Source organism: Brassica napus, chromosome C2, assembly GCF_020379485.1.
Source record: "Brassica napus cultivar Da-Ae chromosome C2, Da-Ae, whole genome shotgun sequence".
NCBI classification, from domain to species: Eukaryota; Viridiplantae; Streptophyta; class Magnoliopsida; order Brassicales; family Brassicaceae; genus Brassica; species Brassica napus.
Genome location: NC_063445.1, coordinates 47514452 through 47531556, shown reverse-complemented (window position 1 = coordinate 47531556; position 17105 = coordinate 47514452). Strand labels below are relative to the sequence as shown.

The window sequence follows — 17105 nt, the reverse complement described above, 5'->3', positions numbered from 1 at the left end:
AAAAAAACAAAATATATGTTTTCACGAAATGTACATGTTCTGGGGAAATAACTGGCAGTGAATTGTTACCAAATTTTTTTTGAAAATAAACATGGAGTAATATCTTTATTGACTAAAATATCGATAGCAAATACAATAATTAAGATATAACCAGTTAATCTATAAATCTTAACTAAATCTATAAATTGATAGCCATGATCTTGTAATTTCTATTGCGTATTTTGTTTATATCAAAATTTTCTTGTTATTTTCATATAATCAAATTTTTTTACTTATTTTCATTTTTTTTTGAAAAAATTAGGATAATCAAATCTTGATCAAATAAAACCATTAAATTACCAGAATTTCGTGATAAAGTCATTATAGATTTTTTTTGTTAAACCATTACAAATGTGATATGATAAATTTGTTTCAGATACTCCTAGGATACCATCATTGGATAGTTCTAAATCTTATATTGGTCTTTCTATTTTTTTAGGATATTGGTTTTTATTTAAAGGATTTGTCTATCATATATTAGATTTTATTTCATAAAATTTAATGAAAAAATAAATTTGACAATTTCGCTTGATAAACAAAGTGTTAAAAGTTGTACATATTTGTTGGAAATATGGTTTTGATTAATATAAGGGTAAGAAAAAATGAAGCCACCGTTGTTATGTATTCAAAACCAAAAGGTTTTAAAGATCTTAATGTCCAAGACGTTTAGAAAACAACGTTGAATTATATAGTACTCCCTTGTTCCTTAAACTTAAATGTTTGTAAAATTATTTCAAAAATACATGTTTTACGTTTTTACTTTTTAGGTATGTTTTATTAGTTAATGATACAAACTTTTTTAAAAAAATATACTTCTTAAATCCTATTGATCTAAAATTATTAAAAATTTGTAAACACAAAAAATAATGGGAAAATTTCATAAAAATATCCCAACTAAAGTTCGTTAAGCTTTTTAATACCCAAACTGTTTCGCTACCCACTTTAATACTTCAACTAATTATTGTACTTATTTTAATACACAAAATTTTAAAATGGAGCTGATTTTAATACTCAAACTATGTTTATTTTAATCAAAAATATTAATAAAAATTTTAAAAATCTCTAAAATTCACAAAACAATCTTAAAAGTTCTAATTTTAAGTCTTTGGAAATAAAAATAACTAAATTGTTATAATCTTCTATTGTGTAATATAAGTTTAAAGTTTTAAATATCAAATCTACTTTGTTTTTGGAATAGAAAACAAATTTATTTACTTTCCATCAAAATTAAGGCTTTCTAAAAAAAAATATTACATAATTTAGTTACTTTCTTTCCTTTAACTTAAATTAAAATTAGAAAAAAATTTAATTTTTTTTTTATTTTGGAATTTAAATTTTTTTTTTAAAATTTATTAATATTTTCGATTAAAATAAAAAAAAGTTTAGACATTAAAATGGGTACAGTTTTAGAAATTTGTGTATTAAATTGAAAAAAATGATTAGTTAAGATATTAACTTGGGTAGCGAAAAAAATTGGATATTAAAAAGCTAAACGGAATTTACTTGGAGTATTTTTATTGAATTATTCCTAAATCAAGATTTATAATATTTTCTTAAGGTATATAAAAACATATAAACTTACAACATTTAGAAACAGAGTGAGAATTAGTTTTTACTTTTCAATATAGAGTTAATTAAACTAAACTCAGGGTAGTCTCAGTGCCGTGCGAGGATTTTTGGGGGCTCAAGGCGAATTTTAAAAATAAATTTTTGCAATATGTAATAAAAAATATAATTTTTTTAATTTGTAATTTAAAAGTAAGGGTTAAAATGATAAGTAGAAAATTGGTATTTTTAGAGAAAATTAAAATAATGATTTGGTATTTAGAAAGATAAAAATAATCATTTAAATACAATGATAAAATAATAAAAATAAAAGTAATAATAAAAAATATTAAATAAAAAAATGGTAGATAAAGTATAGAACATTTTGTCGTTTAAAAAAATGATGATAAATAGAAAATATGTATGTTAAAACGTATTATTTATTTTTTCTATAAACTATTTTATCAAACTATCATAATGTACAAATGAAAATACAAATAGCTAACTTTTGGTAAGGAAAAATGAAAAAATTGGATTATAATAAGTAACAAAAGCAAAACGAAAATCAGAACTATGAGTTATACCATGTCAGTTCTTTAATTAATTCTTTGCATTTTAGTTATAACACATCTTAAAATTTATTAGAATAAAAGCATTCACCGAAACCAAAAATTAAATTCAGAATCATGTGAAAAACCTAAAACTATACATTTAGCTCTACAGGATAATTTTATGAAATTAGGGGCCCTAAAAATTGCACATTTTGCGGGGACCTAAGGCATAAGCCTTATCAAAACCATGGTAAGCACGCCTCTAGGTAGTCTAAACCTGTGGGAGGCTTGATTAATCGCCCAACTCTGTTTGTTTTATGAACTTTAACTTTGTTTGACAACAATGAAAACACCACGAAAAAACTATTCAATCGTGTTGAAAAAAAAAACCAATGAAAATAAAAAAAAATTCCAAATAATTATTTTTCAGCATGGTGTTGACTTTTAAACAAAGGAAACGACAGTTTTCCAAGACCTCTGATTCCAATTGGCAATTAGGTTCTTTTCTCAGTTTAGGTCTTCGTCAAACGATAGTCAAATCAAAACCAAGTAATTTTGTTTTGGAATTAAATCAAAACCAAGTATTGATCGTATGAATTGATTTTTGTTTTTGCGTGTATAAACAAGGTATATAATCTTTTTCACACTGAAGTGACGAATGACAATTTTAATTCGGATAAACCGACTTGATCCGATAAAAAAAATATTTGGTGTTTAATATGCAACTTAAAATTATAATTTTATTATTTTTCTCCAACCATATTTTTGTTAATTAATTTTCCTTCCTCTTATTTGTTGCATGTGAAAAATACAGGAAGCCATATTTTTTAAGTTCGAATAGTTCAAATTGACAATATTAAAATACGCATATAAGCATATGTTTGTTTATTCGAGACATAAACAATATAATATTCCTGAAATTTCTACTATTCACTGGTGTCGATAAAATAAATAATTTTATTCGATCTTTAACGTTATCATCGATTATAAACCGTAAAAACTAAAGTTGAAAACATGGGATACGGACTACTTGGCGAGACAATAAGAGAATTTTTATCGGAAGAAAAAATGGAAATCTGTTTTTTTAGAGCAAAAAAATGGTAACTATGTCCGTTTAGACTAATTTATATTACTTTATGTCCTGTTAGATTAATTTTTTCCAAAATGGCAGTAATGCCCTTAAAATTGTAATTTTTTTTAAAAAATATATATTGAGTTCGACAAGGGGGGTCGATCGATCCCACTTTACAAGTTATAGTGGATCGATCGATCCCGATCATTATTCAGAACAAAAAAAACGCGAAATATATACTGATCGACCTGGTCCATTTCACTCGATCGGCGAAGGTCGATTTACACAGATCGACCGATCTGTAAGAATAGATCGATCGATCCCGTGCCGAGAAAAGAATCTCAAATCGATTTTTTTGGTTTTGTATGATTATATCCGGATTGATTCCCACTTGATTTGAACCGACCAAGCATGATTTCAACTCTTTAAACTCGATTTCTCTGGGATGAAACCCATAATTTCCCATTCACGAATAAAGGGAGACAAAATTAAATTCTCACCCAAGTTCATTAACCATAACTCACTCAATTTCACTCTGATTTGGACGATTATTTGGCCTAACCCATACGATTTCGTGAGCTTTTTACGAATCTATCACTCTTTAGTTCGTTCTGCAAAGGTATGAAACTCTATCTCCACTTCTTTTTAGAGTTTGAAAATAGAAAGTTAAAAGGTAAATTTTTTGAGTTAGTTAGGATGTTTAGGCTTCAATCATGTGTTAAGGTGATGATTAGAGAAGATTTTGTACACAATCATGGCTTAAATCATATTTTTGGGATAGATTTAGGAATTTTAGGTTTTGTTTAAAAAAAAAAAATTAAAACACCATAAAATTGAAATTAATACAGTGAGAATGCTAATTCTTTGACATTGGTTATTGATAAAGTATTAAGAGACATTATTTAACTGAGCTGTGATATTTGTTATTAATAGATATATGTTGTATTGTTTTCAATTTTCAGGTATAGAGTTGGAGTTGCCTAGTCGTTTATACGGTGAGGGATTGGAACCTCAGGTTAAGAAGATTAATAACAGCTGCCGACTAAAACTTCTCGAGTTGCTGAAAGAAAAAATGGAGCCAGAATTCGATGAAGTTATGAAAGATCCCATTTTTTCACAGATTATGGTTATCCAGAAGAATGATCTGAAGTTTTATGCGAGGTTGGTACACTCTTTCTTGTGTAAGGAGTTGATGACAAGCAAGAGACATGAGAAGTGGTTCACTTTCGCTAGGAGACCTCTGCGTTTTGGATTGCAAGAGTATCATGCTGTCACTGGTCTGAAAGTGAAGCGAGAGAATAACAGTGGGTTAGTGACATGGAAATATGATGATGGTTTTTGGAGCAAGCAGATAAAGACAAATGGAAAAATAAATTTGCAGATCATTAAAAAGAAGCATTTGGAAGAGAGCAATACCTGGACTTGGGTTGATAGGGTGAAACTGATATATCTTTGCGTTATTATAGGTGTGGTGATGGGGAAGGATGAGAAGGTGAATATCCCGCATCTGTACATGAAGTTGGCGATGGATTTGGAGAAGGTTCGGAATTACCCATGGGGTCTGTATTCGTTTGATTTCCTTCTGAAGCAAATTGATAAAACAAGGCATAAATTAGAGCAGAAAGAGGGGTATCTGATGGATCGGATGTACGTTCCTGTCTGGGTCAATTGCAACCATTGGATTGCTTTATGCATCAGTTTTGTGACTAGGAATATCCAGGTGTTTGATTGCGGGGGTAAAAAAAAATCAAGGAAGTGGAAGCTTTCGCGCAGCTTATTCCTCGGATTGTCAAGGCCGTGCAGTCATTAACAATACAGAAGCATCTCCACATCACTCCATACAATGTTTCCTATGTACCTATGAGTGGTCTTAACCGACTTCAATGTCATTGTGGTGTGAACACTATAAAACACATCGAATGCCACGTGCTTGGGTTGGACATGTCTATGGTGAGTGATGAGAACATATGGGGAGCTCGGATAAAGATTATGTGGGATCTATGGGAAGCAGCTAATGATCTAGAACTGATTGAGAGAATGTCAAAGTATGAACCTATTAAGTGTAGTAAGCCTGCCGAGTATGTTGAGATTGATGATTTATGATTTATTGTTGGTTATGCTTTTTTAAACTTATTTTGTAACAATTTTAGGAGTTTCTGTTATAATGATATTTTTTTCTATATACAGTACTTGAGTTTACAAAATGAAAGATAACATTATAAATTGAGAAACCATAAAGTTCACTAAACTCAAAAAACAATTGCAAATCCGGTCAGCCTAAATAGATCGATCGATCGACACAAGCTGCTCGATCCGGAAAGCTCGATCTATATAGATCGATCGTTCTGTGTAGGACCAGATCGATCCAGGAAGTCGATCCTGAGCATTATACAGAACAAACAAAAAACGCGCAGCATATTTTGATCGACCTGTTCCAGTACGCTCGTTCGGCAAAGCTCGATCGCCTCCAGATCGATCGATCTGTCTTTCGGATCGATCGATCCCGCACCCAGATAAGTTTCTCAAATCGATTTTATGGTTCTCATCGGTTAAATCCGGTTTAATACCCACTTAATTTGAACCGGAATAACACGATTTTATGAGTAAAATCGTGAGACTTAGATCAAACCCTCACTTTTATCTCCTTCCCCAATTTTTTTTGAGAGAATGGGATCAAACCCACCTTCATAAACCCTTTCTCTCTCGATTTAACTCCGATTTGGACGATTCTTGAGCCTAACCCAGACGATTTTGTGAGCTAATTCCGAATCTACCACTCTTTCGGTCGATATGTAAGGGTATGAAACTCTATCTCCACTTTTATAGTTCGAAATTTTAATAGCAAAAAGTGAAATTTTAGTGTTTTTAAGTCGTTTTGGCATTAATCGTGTGTTAGGGTGATGATTAGTGACGATTTTCCATATAGCTCTTGCCTTAATTCGTAGTTTTAAGTTTGATTTAAGAAATTAGGGTTACTTCTTAAAAAAAAAAATTCCGAAAATTTGGAATTAAATCTGTAATGTTAGTTGTTGAGTTGCATAGGTGTTGAATCATTTTCCATGTCAATTTACTCAGTTTTACCTTTGAGAACTCATTTGTTAAGGGTTGTGTGCAGAAAATGGTGAAAAAAGGAGGACCGAAAAAGACCAAGGAAACAGCACCGGCGGCAACACAGACACGTGACACAACAGCTGCTTCGACCTTAGCGCAGCCCGAAAGTGATGAGCCTCGGGAAGCAGCCCCTTGGCCTCGTGACCCATTGACTCCATTCTCTAAACTCCCTACAATTCATAACCAACATATCTCAAGTAAGAAGGAGCTGAGAGAACTTGCATCCTACACACACCGCGATTACTATGCTGGTTGGAGTGATTACCACTGCATTTTCTACAATGGTTTGCAGCGGATGAGATTGAAACCAACAAAGTTCATCTGCGATTACACTACAAAGGAGTTGGGAATTGTGCGGGATGTCAAAAAGATGTGGAAAAACATGGGACTTGGGACTCTTGGCTACAATCCACAACCCCTATATCCAGACTTGGTTATACAGTTTCTGTCACAAACAGAAACAAAGTTACTAGAAATCAAGCAAATGAAGTTTGGAAAACTTTCACTAAATTGTGAAGAACACATCAAACAAATCCACTATATTGGCATCTTGCAAGTTGCTCTATTATGACCACCAAGACCACATCTACTGCACTTACGAGACTGACCCCCCTGTGATCCTTGTGATGATCGGATTTTGTCTTCAACAGTTTCATATCTGCGTTTTCTATTTCTTCCAAGAGATCTTTTTGTCTCAGGCGGTAGCACTTCAGAATTTTCCACAACTTGTGGGACAGACAAACCATCTTTAGGAACTGAAATGGGATTTATACTTTCTTGATAAGCTTCTCTCCAAGCTCCCGTGGTATACAAAAAATCAGTCAATGTATATGGTTCTATACCAACAAAGAAACCAGCTTTTATTGCGTGTCTACAAGGGATTTTCAAGAGGTCGTACTTCCCACAAGAACAAGTCCGTTTGTCAAAATCAACAAAGCAATCAATTGTATCGCCTTTAACAAGCAGCTGGCTATCGGTTACAGGGTAAACTCTGAAAGTTTTCCCCTTTCCAATTCTCCTATCAATCTTTTCCTCCACATCTATGGTCAAACGGTGGGTGTGCTTTGAAATCAACTTCTTACGCTTAAAAAACCAGCGTGTCAGCATTTCTCTAATACTGTCCAACAAAGGAATTACGGGAAACTCTCTCGGCGAACGCAACGCAGAATTTATCGACTCTGCAGGATTGTTTGTCCAAATGTCATACCTGTATCCATGAAATTGACATCTAGCCCACTTTTTGACATCTGCTTCCATAAGATAATTTCCAATTGCTGGACTGATATTGCAAACATGAGCAAACCTCTTCTTGAAATCAACCACTCTATAAGCCTTTGAAGCCTTAGAAATCAACCCAGCTAATCCCTTCCCCTTGAAATATGATATCACATTATTCAACAAATGATGAATACAAATACCATGTCTCGCTAGCGGATACACTCTCTCCAGTGCCTTCGCTATTGACACTTGTCTATCCGAAATAAAAGCCAAACCATTATCATCAGCAACAACAACTTTTAATTGTCTCATAAACCATTCCCAAGACTGTTCATTCTCAGAGTCTACTATCCCAAATACAATAGGATATAAATTTGAATTTCCATCTATAGCAGTTGCAACCAGTAGCACCCCTTTGAATTTACTCTTCAAGAATGTTCCATCGACAACAATGACACGCCTCATGATTGTGTTAAAGCCTCTGATCGATTGACCAAACGCTATAAACAGATATCGAAATCTACCATCGACGTCAGTCTTGTAAGAGGAATGTGTACCCGGATTGGCCTCTCGCAGCATGTGCAAGTATTTTGGTATTTTCCCATAACTTTCCTCTGGAATACCTCTAACAGCGTTGACTGCATATTCACGGGAATCCCATGCTAAAGAATTAGAGATCTCACATCCATAATCATTACGCATAATCTGAACAATATCTTTCGCTTTAGGCCCTTCCTTGATACCTTCATATTTATGCATTAGCAGACTGCCTATCGTTTTCGCTGAAGCTGTCTTTCCGGCACTGGTTTTGTTTGAAGGTGCGCAAGAATGTACACCGACATACTTCTTAATAATAAAATATGTGGAGCCCTTCAAACACTCAGCTCGAGCACCCCAAAAGCTCACCTTATCAGCGCATCTAATACACCAAACTGATTTATTGGAGTTGGTAACTGTGTAGTGAAAGTTATGCTTCATTGCACATAACTCAAACCTCGCTTTCAAAACTGTTTTGTTGAGGAAAAGATCTCCCGTCTTAACCAATTCCACCACCTGACTCTTTGCCAATTTTTCTCTGTTTTTTTTTCAGAATTGATCTTGTCAGCATCATAATCATCTCCTTCAACCTCGTCTTGCTTCATCTTTCTTTTCTTCTTCTCGTTATGCTTGTCAGCATCATAATCATCTCCATCAACTTCACTTTGCTTCATCTTCCCTTTCCTCTTCTCGTTATGCTTAGCCCCCCTTAACAATATTTGAAGCGGTCCCAATGTCACAAGGATTTCGCTCGTTCTCTTCACTAGTACTTGCATCAGTTGGCATCTTATTAAGATCAATGTCGATCTTATTTGGATTTTCTTGCTTTGCTTTATAGCTGACACACAATTGAGTTGACTGATGCTTCTTACAAAACCCTAGAAAATTTTGAACTTGCCTTGAGTTTCCAATGATCACTGGTGGACATTTTGATGAATTGATCAATCCAATAGGAAGGTAACTCAACTCCAAATCAGCATCTGTTTCTTCAAAACCAAAATCCTCTATAACGTTTTTCTGTAACTCTTCCAGAGAAGACTTCAATTCCAAAGCAAGTAACCTTCCCTCTTTCTTTTTATCAACATTAAAACTCCAACCTGAAGATACAACCAATTCCCAAACACCACATGAAGCATAGACATGAATCATGGTAGAAATAATGTGAAAATTTTGTGAAAATTTTGTGAACAATCAATGGAATATAGAAGAGGGCGAAGAAGGTTGCCAAGGTTTTTTTTGTCGCTTTTTTTTGTTCCTTTTTTGTTTTTTTTTTTTAAAAAAATCGATTTTTAAAAAAAAATATAAAAGTGAATATTCTCAAATATTTTGTTTCCATATTTTTAGGAACTGATTTCTTATCCGTAGAATACAACTAATATGTAGAAATCAGTTTCTACAGTTTTTTAGCATTATAGTAATGTTTTGAATTTGATTTCTACATGTTTTAGATTTATAGTAAATCTGTAGAAGTCGGTTTCTACATGTTTTAGAATTAGATTAATGTGTAGATTTTGATTTCTAAGAATTTTAGAATGGTAGGTTAAGCGCGGAATGTGTATTCTACATATTTGTAGAGTACTCCTATTTACGTAGATCACGTATTCTAAACATTGTAGATTCAATGAAAAAAGTAGATTTCGTTTTCTACTTCGTAGAATGTCATTTCTACTTTTTTTAGAACATAATCTGAAATTTATAATTTTAACTTTTTATAACTGGAAAATATACCATTAAGTTCATATAGATATTTTAACAAATGTTACTATTTTTCCAAATTTTTTTTGTTTGTAAAATTATTTATTAAAATTATTTTCATAAATATTAAAAGGTATTATAGGAAAATATGACACAAAATATAGATTAGTCTAAAGGGACATAATTACTATTTTTTTGTTCTAAAAAACAGTTTTTCCAAGAAAAAAAAGGAAGACATTAAGAGAATTATTCTACCATCTAAGATGTTCAGGATTTACCAATCAAAGGATGATGGTAGATTGGAGTTTGTTTTTAATTTTAATCGTCAAGTTAATGAGTTATTAAATTTAATAATTTCTGGTGTAATCATTGATCATTCGTTAGTCTTGATATTATACTAATGAAAAGTCATTGGTTGGAGAAAAGTTGAAAGGAGCCCATAAACGAAGACCAGCGATGCTTCCTTCCACGTTACAAAACGAAACCAAGAGAGCCTGTCTCTTCACTATATAAACCATTTGCTCATCATCTTCTAACTCCACAAATTCTTCAACAACAAACAATAAACATTACATATAATTCCCCTCTACTCTTCTTTTGTTCATTCCAAACCAGAGAAACACAAAGGTTGGAGAATTCAAGTGAATTGAAAGAAGATGGTTTTGTCTAAGACAGCTTCGGAATCTGATGTTTCAATCCATTCAACTTTTGCTTCTCGTTACGTCCGTACCTCTCTGCCACGGTAACAAACCATTATCATTTAAACACAATTCTTTTCTGTCTGATGTTTTACTTTATTGAAGATTGAATAAAAACTAGCACCAACATTTCACCTCATGACTTGTTTGTCTGATGCTCGAACATTTCACCTTCAATTATTTACTATTCTGTCTCACATCTCGTTTGCATTGTTAGCATATACTACATTGTTTTTATACGAGGGCTTTTACGTTTTTTCTTGCAAATTTTAAGACTTTTTTTTGAAAGCTAACATGTTTTAAGACTTTCGACTTTTTTCTTAGCTCTAGGATTTTGAAGGTCCTGGCTAAAGCATTTTTTATTATACGCGTTAATTTGATTTTGTAGGTTTATTTTGCGTAGTATTAACGTAATATTTTCATGATAAGATTTGAGATGCCTGAGAACTCGATCCCAAAGGAAGCAGCGTACCAAATCATCAACGACGAGCTAATGCTCGACGGTAACCCTAGGCTTAACCTAGCCTCATTCGTGACCACGTGGATGGAGCCAGAGTGTGACAAGCTCATGATGGAATCCATCAACAAGAACTACGTCGACATGGACGAGTACCCTGTCACCACCGAGCTTCAGAACCGATGCGTCAACATGATCGCGCGTCTCTTCAACGCACCGCTCGGTGACGGTGAGGCTGCGGTTGGCGTCGGCACCGTGGGATCATCGGAGGCGATTATGTTGGCTGGTTTGGCCTTTAAGAGACAGTGGCAGAATAAGCGGAAGGCTCAAGGGCTTCCTTACGATAAGCCCAATATCGTAACCGGAGCTAATGTTCAGGTAAACCAACATAACAAACAAAAATGAAATACTAAACCGGTTTGGCTCTTTATTTCTCTAAACGGAAAATTTTAAACTAGGCCAAAAATTATATACAAGTTGAGCTTAGTTTTATGTTTTCTCAATGGTCAACCAAAAAATTGAAACGTTAGACCACAATTGAAATTATTAATTAAAATATAGTTTCACCGATTTAAGCCCATGTTTTACTGAAATTACGATTTAATACAGGTTTGCTGGGAGAAGTTCGCAAGGTATTTCGAGGTGGAGCTTAAAGAAGTGAAGCTAAGAGAAGGATACTACGTGATGGACCCTGAGAAGGCGGTCGAAATGGTAGACGAGAACACAATCTGTGTTGCAGCCATTCTCGGTTCAACGTTAACCGGAGAATTCGAAGACGTTAAGCTCCTTAACGACCTCCTAGTCGAGAAAAACAAGCAAACGGGGTAAGTAAAATATACAGAAAACCTAATAATCAATCAAATTAACCGGTTCGGGTCCGGTTTAACATATTTTGGAGCCGCAATTGGCAGATGGGATACGGGGATCCATGTGGATGCAGCGAGTGGTGGGTTTATTGCTCCTTTCTTGTATCCAGAGCTGGAGTGGGATTTCCGGTTACCATTGGTTAAGAGCATAAATGTGAGTGGTCACAAATACGGTTTGGTTTACGCTGGAATCGGTTGGGTTGTATGGAGAACCAAATCCGATTTGCCTGATGAACTTATCTTCCATATCAATTATCTTGGCGCTGACCAACCGACCTTCACTCTCAACTTCTCCAAAGGTAACATATTACATTATATATATAAAAAAAAAACATATTACATTACCATTTCTATATGTTTATAAAAAGCATATATTGTATTGTATATACGCATATGGAAATGTTTTATAAATTAGTGCTTGTGTTTATAAACCAGGTTCAAGTCAAGTGATTGCTCAGTACTACCAGCTGATTCGTCTTGGATTCGAGGTAAGTAGTATTGAATATTATTAGACCAAATGTTAAAATGTGTAACTTCGTATATATTATGATACTATTATTCGATAATTAAAAGGTTTTTTTTTGGGTTTAGGGATATCGCAACGTGATGGATAATTGTCGTGAAAACATGATTGTCCTAAGACAAGGATTAGAGAAGACAGGACGTTTCAACATAGTCTCCAAGGAAAACGGTGTTCCATTAGTGGCGTTCTCGTTAAAAGACAGTAGTTGCCACGACGAGTTCGAAGTGGCTGAGACTCTCCGTCGCTTTGGGTGGATTGTTCCGGCCTACACGATGCCCGCGGATGCTCAACATGTCACCGTCCTCCGAGTGGTGATTCGAGAAGATTTCTCTCGAACCTTAGCCGAGAGGTTGGTCGCAGACTTCGAGAAGGTGCTTCACGAGCTTGATACGCTTCCGGCAAGGGTTCACGCTAAGATGGCCAACGGAAAAGCTAACGGTGTTAAGAAGACTGAGGAGGAAACCACGAGGGAAGTTACTGCGTATTGGAAGAAGTTTGTGGAGACAAAGAAGAGTAACAAGAACAGGATTTGCTAATGAAATTTAATGAATTAATGTTCTGTTGTTTTATCCCTAATAATGCTCCCTTTGAAGCCCTTTCTCCCATGGCTGCTCGGATAATTTTTGGTTTCAAATTTTCCTTTTTCATGATTTGATGTTGATGATTTATAATTTTCATGTATTTGAATAAAATAAGATAAATAATAACTTATATTTTATGACTATATAAAAACGTTATAATTTTAAAATTACATTAAATAAATTTTAAGCTATCAAATTCTTTGAAATATAAACCAGTGAAAATAAAAAAATGAAAACTCTTTAAAGAAAAGAAACCAAGATCATATGTTATCTACTCTTCATTGTTTTTACATCATCGGCTAGGTCTAATGAAGGATACAAATCCAAAAATTGCCGAGCATCAGCTTCATAACACATCTCATGTATTTTATTCTATTAACTAAACCAATATATAAATAAGATCATTATTACCAAAATTTTCTTAAATTGTATTAATATTAAATTAGAAAATATCCAAAAAATTGAGAAATTCATGCGTCAGTGTCATGAAATCTCCTCTGCAACCATTAGCTCCATCGTTCCTTATTGATGATCCAAATCTGTCTCATTTTTGCACTTGCCTATTGGTGATATAGGTGGATACTAGGAGGAAGCTATTTAGCATCATGATATTGATGTCATTATGTGAACTTCTCCGATCAGATGAAATTCACAGCAACTCCGGCGACCCGTGTCTTCTCCTAGATTTAGGCAAAAGTATACCCCAGTCCAAAAATGAAAACATTATTTTGTGTTTTTTTTTCACAATCCTCCCTAAGCTGTCATTGCGATCTACATGAACGAAAAACAAGAACGTCCCTAGACTAAATTTCATTAAACCCCAGCTTTAGGCGTCAAATAATAGAGAGGGCATAATTTCGACGAAAATTCTTGTAGTTAAACAGTTTGTATCTAGGTTGCAGGGAAACGGAAACGAAACGTTTCGAAACGTAGAAACATGATTTTTGATTTTTTTTTTGCTTTAGAAACGTTTTAGAAACGTCTATATATATAACTGATTAATATTTACATTCATTTTTATTATGTTTAGTATATCTTAGAATACAAATAAACAAATAGCCATTCTATTTAATCATACGAAAATAAATAAGTCATCATGTTTTACATCAAACTCATACAAAAAATTCAAAATAACAAAAATAGGGAAGGTGCAAAGGAATTGCAAATTATTCCTGTTTTCTCTCCCTCTCTCAAAAAACTCAAACTCATTGGTGTTATTGGTCTTTTGGTTTTGATGGCGCAGAGCCAACTCATTGGAAAATCCGGAGAGATGAAGAGTGTTGAGGGAACTCGTAAGAGATTGAAGATTTCGGTGCCCCATTTTGATAACACTAGCCTCATCAAGCAGTACGACAAAACTCATTGGTAGGTGCATGAATCCTGCTGGGCAGTATATAAATGCACTTATAGTGATATTGCCTAAGATTTGGAAGGTGGAGGATCGTGTCGCTGGTACTGACCTGGGGTTTGGACGGTTCCAGTTTGATTTTGTGGAGGAGGAAGATATTGAGGCAGTACTGAAGATGCAGCCCTTCCACTTAATGATCGCGCTTGCTCGGTAGCAGCCAAAGATGCCACGGGATTTCCCCTCGGAGATACCATTTTGGATCAAGGTCTTGGGTGTCCCTCTGGAATTTTGGGACGCTGCAACTTTTCAAAGTATTGGGGACGTGCTAGGAGAAACGGTGGAGGTGGATCTTGACTATGGAAAGATTAACGTGGTTGTCGATAGTCGTAAGGAGCTGTGTTTTGACACGACGGTGGACTTTGTTGGCGGGGAGTTCCATGGAGGAGATGAGACTTTCATATCGCTTAAGTATGAGAAGTTGTTGGGTATTGCGGGACGTGCTTTTGCCTGTCTCATGATCTGGAGCAGTGTCCACTCATCACAAAGAGTCCACCAAAGAAGAAGGAGGTTAGGGAGTTGCCTCTAGCCAGACAAGAAGATAGACCTAGGAGCTACAAAGGTTTGGTTATAAATGGAGAGGTAGAACATCAGGCAAAAGGAAAGGATCATAGAGATTACTATGGGAAGGGAAAAGGGAAGATGTATGAGAAGCAGGAGTCCAAATGGGTAAAGGCACCGGAGAGAGGAAGCTTTAGGAATTATGCTTACCGCAACAACCAAAGAGGAGATGATGGAGGTTCTAGACACAGGGGCGATCGGGGTGACCGAACCAGAAGATTCAGTACGATGGAGAACTTCAGTTCTGCTCGGGGAGTGCGACGCGGTACTTGTCCACGAGCTGGAGGAGCAGAGGATGCATGGGAAGAGGGAGATATTCGCCATCAGAATCACAGAACAGCTCAGCGAATTGATGAAGAGCTTCCGCCTTCACTACCGTTGCAGGGGAATGAGGCTCATTCCACAAGCACTCAGATAGAAGATCCTAAGGTAAATTCGGTTCTGGAAAGTGAGGAGAACGGGTTAGACGTGGTCAATGAATTTTTAGATTCTGAGAATAATAATGGGGAAGAAGATATGATGGAGTTAGGGGATGAACAAGTTAATCTAGGTGGAGAGGACGTGGAGAATGCTAGTGGTGAGGAAAACTTTCAGAATCTCACGGATGGAGAAGTTGAGGAGAGCAATGATCAGGTTGACGAAGTACTGGGAGATATCAAGGAGGACGACATTAAAGTTGGTGGAATGGACGAAAAGGATACAGCTGTTGGCGAGGAGGACAAGAAGAAGGGGGCGCACAGAGGTCTCCGTAAGCCGAGCTTGGTTGTATAAGCAACCTCAAAAACACACAAGAAGAAGATAAAGTTTCAATCTTTATTTCATTTCTCCTCTGCCCAGTTTCATTACAAAGCTTCTGTCTTTATACAAGAGAGTGAAAGCCCTAGCTAAGACAGATGGCGACATCAGGATTCATCAGCTCCATCAAGGGCTGAGAATGCATTGGACAGCTTTACATTGAACACTCCAACCGTACTAGTCTTGCTCTGTGTTTTGTCGTGACATTTGCTTTGGGAAAGGATGTCTCTTTGTGACCGTTGATCCTGAACACGAGAGCTGGAGGCTGAGCTGGCACAAGGTTTGTCGTCTACCACCTTTGCTTTTCCCTTTTCTTCACGCGAATGTCTTGCTTTGGCGGGAGTTTCTTCTTTGCTTTGAACTTGAGCTGAAACTGAGCTTTGCTTACTAATATCCCCCCTCAAACTTGGTGTAGGTGGAACATCAACACCCAGTTTGAACCGAAGAGACTGAAATGCGGCTGTAGGAAGAGACTTAGTAAAGATGTCAGCTATTTGTTGATGAGCATGGATGTGCTTGACCACCAACGCTTTGAGCGCAACCCTTTCTCGAACAAAATGATAGTCAAGCTCAAAGTGTTTGGACCGCTTGTGGTAAGCCGGATTGGCAGTGAGGTGAACAGAGGAGAGATTGTCTCCATAGAGTTCAGGTGTCTCAGGAAGAGGAACACCGAGTTCACGCAGAAGAATGCAGATCCAAGTAATCTTACAAGCAGTTTCAGAGAGCGATCGATACTCAGCTTCTGTAGAACTGCGAGAGACAGTGGGTTGTTTCTGAGACGACCAGGAGATTAGATTGCTACCGAGGAAAGTGCAGTAACCACCAGTGGAACGTTTAGTAGAAGAGCAACCTCCCCAATCACTATCACTGTAGGCACGAAGCATAAAATCCGTGTCTTTGGTGATGTTAATGCCCATTGACGTAGTGCCTTTGACATAACGCAGTATCCGCTTGAGCAAGTTGAAGTCAGAGACCATAGGAGAGTGCATCTTCTGGCACACATAGTTGACCGCGAACTGAATGTCGGGTCTAGTTAGGGTCAAGTACTGCAACTTGCCTGCAAGTGTTCTGAAGAACTTCAGATTAGTGAACGGAATGTCATTCCCAATCGAAAGATTGAGCTGAAGTGGCAGAGGTGTAGCAACTGGTTTACACTCAGCCATAGAGGCAACAGCTAAGATGTCCTCTGCATAACTCTGCTGACTCATAAACAAACTGTCTGAGTGGTGGTTGACTTGAATACCAAGGAAGTAATGCATAGGACCCAGATCCGTCATTCTAAATTGAGTATCAAGCTCAGTTAGAAGTCATGAGAGCACTGAGGAGCTATTACCGGTGATAAGCATGTCATCCACATAAAGGAGAAGCATGATCACGTCCTTTCCTTTAGAGTAGATGAAGAGCGAGGGGTCTTTGATGCTACACACGAAACCAAACTGAAGCAGATAAGA

The 17105-nt window shown here is 35.8% G+C and overlaps 3 protein-coding genes across 3 annotated transcripts; 2 read left to right on the top strand and 1 right to left on the bottom strand.

Moving 5' to 3' along the window:
• Positions 1-6215: 6215 nt before the first annotated feature.
• LOC111212507 lies at positions 6216-9222 on the bottom strand. The gene is made up of 4 exons (XM_022714063.2): positions 8972-9222; positions 6918-8611; positions 6289-6488; positions 6216-6221 (listed from the first exon to the last, which is right to left on the bottom strand). The coding sequence occupies exons 1-4, from the start codon at positions 9220-9222 to the stop codon at positions 6216-6218; spliced, it is 2151 nt and encodes a 716-aa protein (XP_022569784.2).
• Positions 9223-10302: 1080 nt separating this feature from the next.
• LOC111212508 (glutamate decarboxylase 4) lies at positions 10303-13036 on the top strand. Its single transcript, XM_022714064.2, has 6 exons — positions 10303-10510; positions 10896-11301; positions 11533-11747; positions 11835-12088; positions 12225-12277; positions 12381-13036. Exons 1-6 carry the CDS (start codon positions 10425-10427, stop codon positions 12846-12848), a joined length of 1482 nt encoding a protein of 493 aa, XP_022569785.1. The 5' UTR covers positions 10303-10424; the 3' UTR covers positions 12849-13036.
• A 1230-nt stretch (positions 13037-14266) lies between these two features.
• On the top strand, positions 14267-15630 carry LOC106413507. Its single transcript, XM_013854272.1, has 3 exons — positions 14267-14451; positions 14554-14662; positions 14770-15630. The coding sequence occupies exons 1-3, from the start codon at positions 14267-14269 to the stop codon at positions 15628-15630; spliced, it is 1155 nt and encodes a 384-aa protein (XP_013709726.1).
• Positions 15631-17105: the final 1475 nt, after the last annotated feature.

Bases quoted from the DNA above. Each gene is read 5' to 3' on its own strand.
- LOC111212507 (XM_022714063.2), bottom strand. From the start codon at position 9,222: ATGATTCATGTCTATGCTTCATGTGGTGTTTGGGAATTGGTTGTATCT. The intron at 8,612-8,971 runs GCAAGTTCAAAA...AAAAAAAAACAG, and splicing joins GTGATCATTGGAAACTCAAG to AGAAAAATTGGCAAAGAGTC. The intron at 6,489-6,917 runs GTAAGTGCAGTA...TATGAATTGTAG, and splicing joins ATCACAGGGGGGTCAGTCTC to GGAGTTTAGAGAATGGAGTC.
- LOC111212508 (XM_022714064.2), top strand. From the start codon at position 10,425: ATGGTTTTGTCTAAGACAGCTTCGGAATCTGATGTTTCAATCCATTCA. The intron at 11,302-11,532 runs GTAAACCAACAT...GATTTAATACAG, and splicing joins TAACCGGAGCTAATGTTCAG to GTTTGCTGGGAGAAGTTCGC. The intron at 11,748-11,834 runs GTAAGTAAAATA...CGCAATTGGCAG, and splicing joins GAGAAAAACAAGCAAACGGG to ATGGGATACGGGGATCCATG.
- LOC106413507 (XM_013854272.1), top strand. From the start codon at position 14,267: ATGAATCCTGCTGGGCAGTATATAAATGCACTTATAGTGATATTGCCT. The intron at 14,452-14,553 runs GTAGCAGCCAAA...AACTTTTCAAAG, and splicing joins TTAATGATCGCGCTTGCTCG to TATTGGGGACGTGCTAGGAG. The intron at 14,663-14,769 runs GTTGGCGGGGAG...GATCTGGAGCAG, and splicing joins TTGACACGACGGTGGACTTT to TGTCCACTCATCACAAAGAG.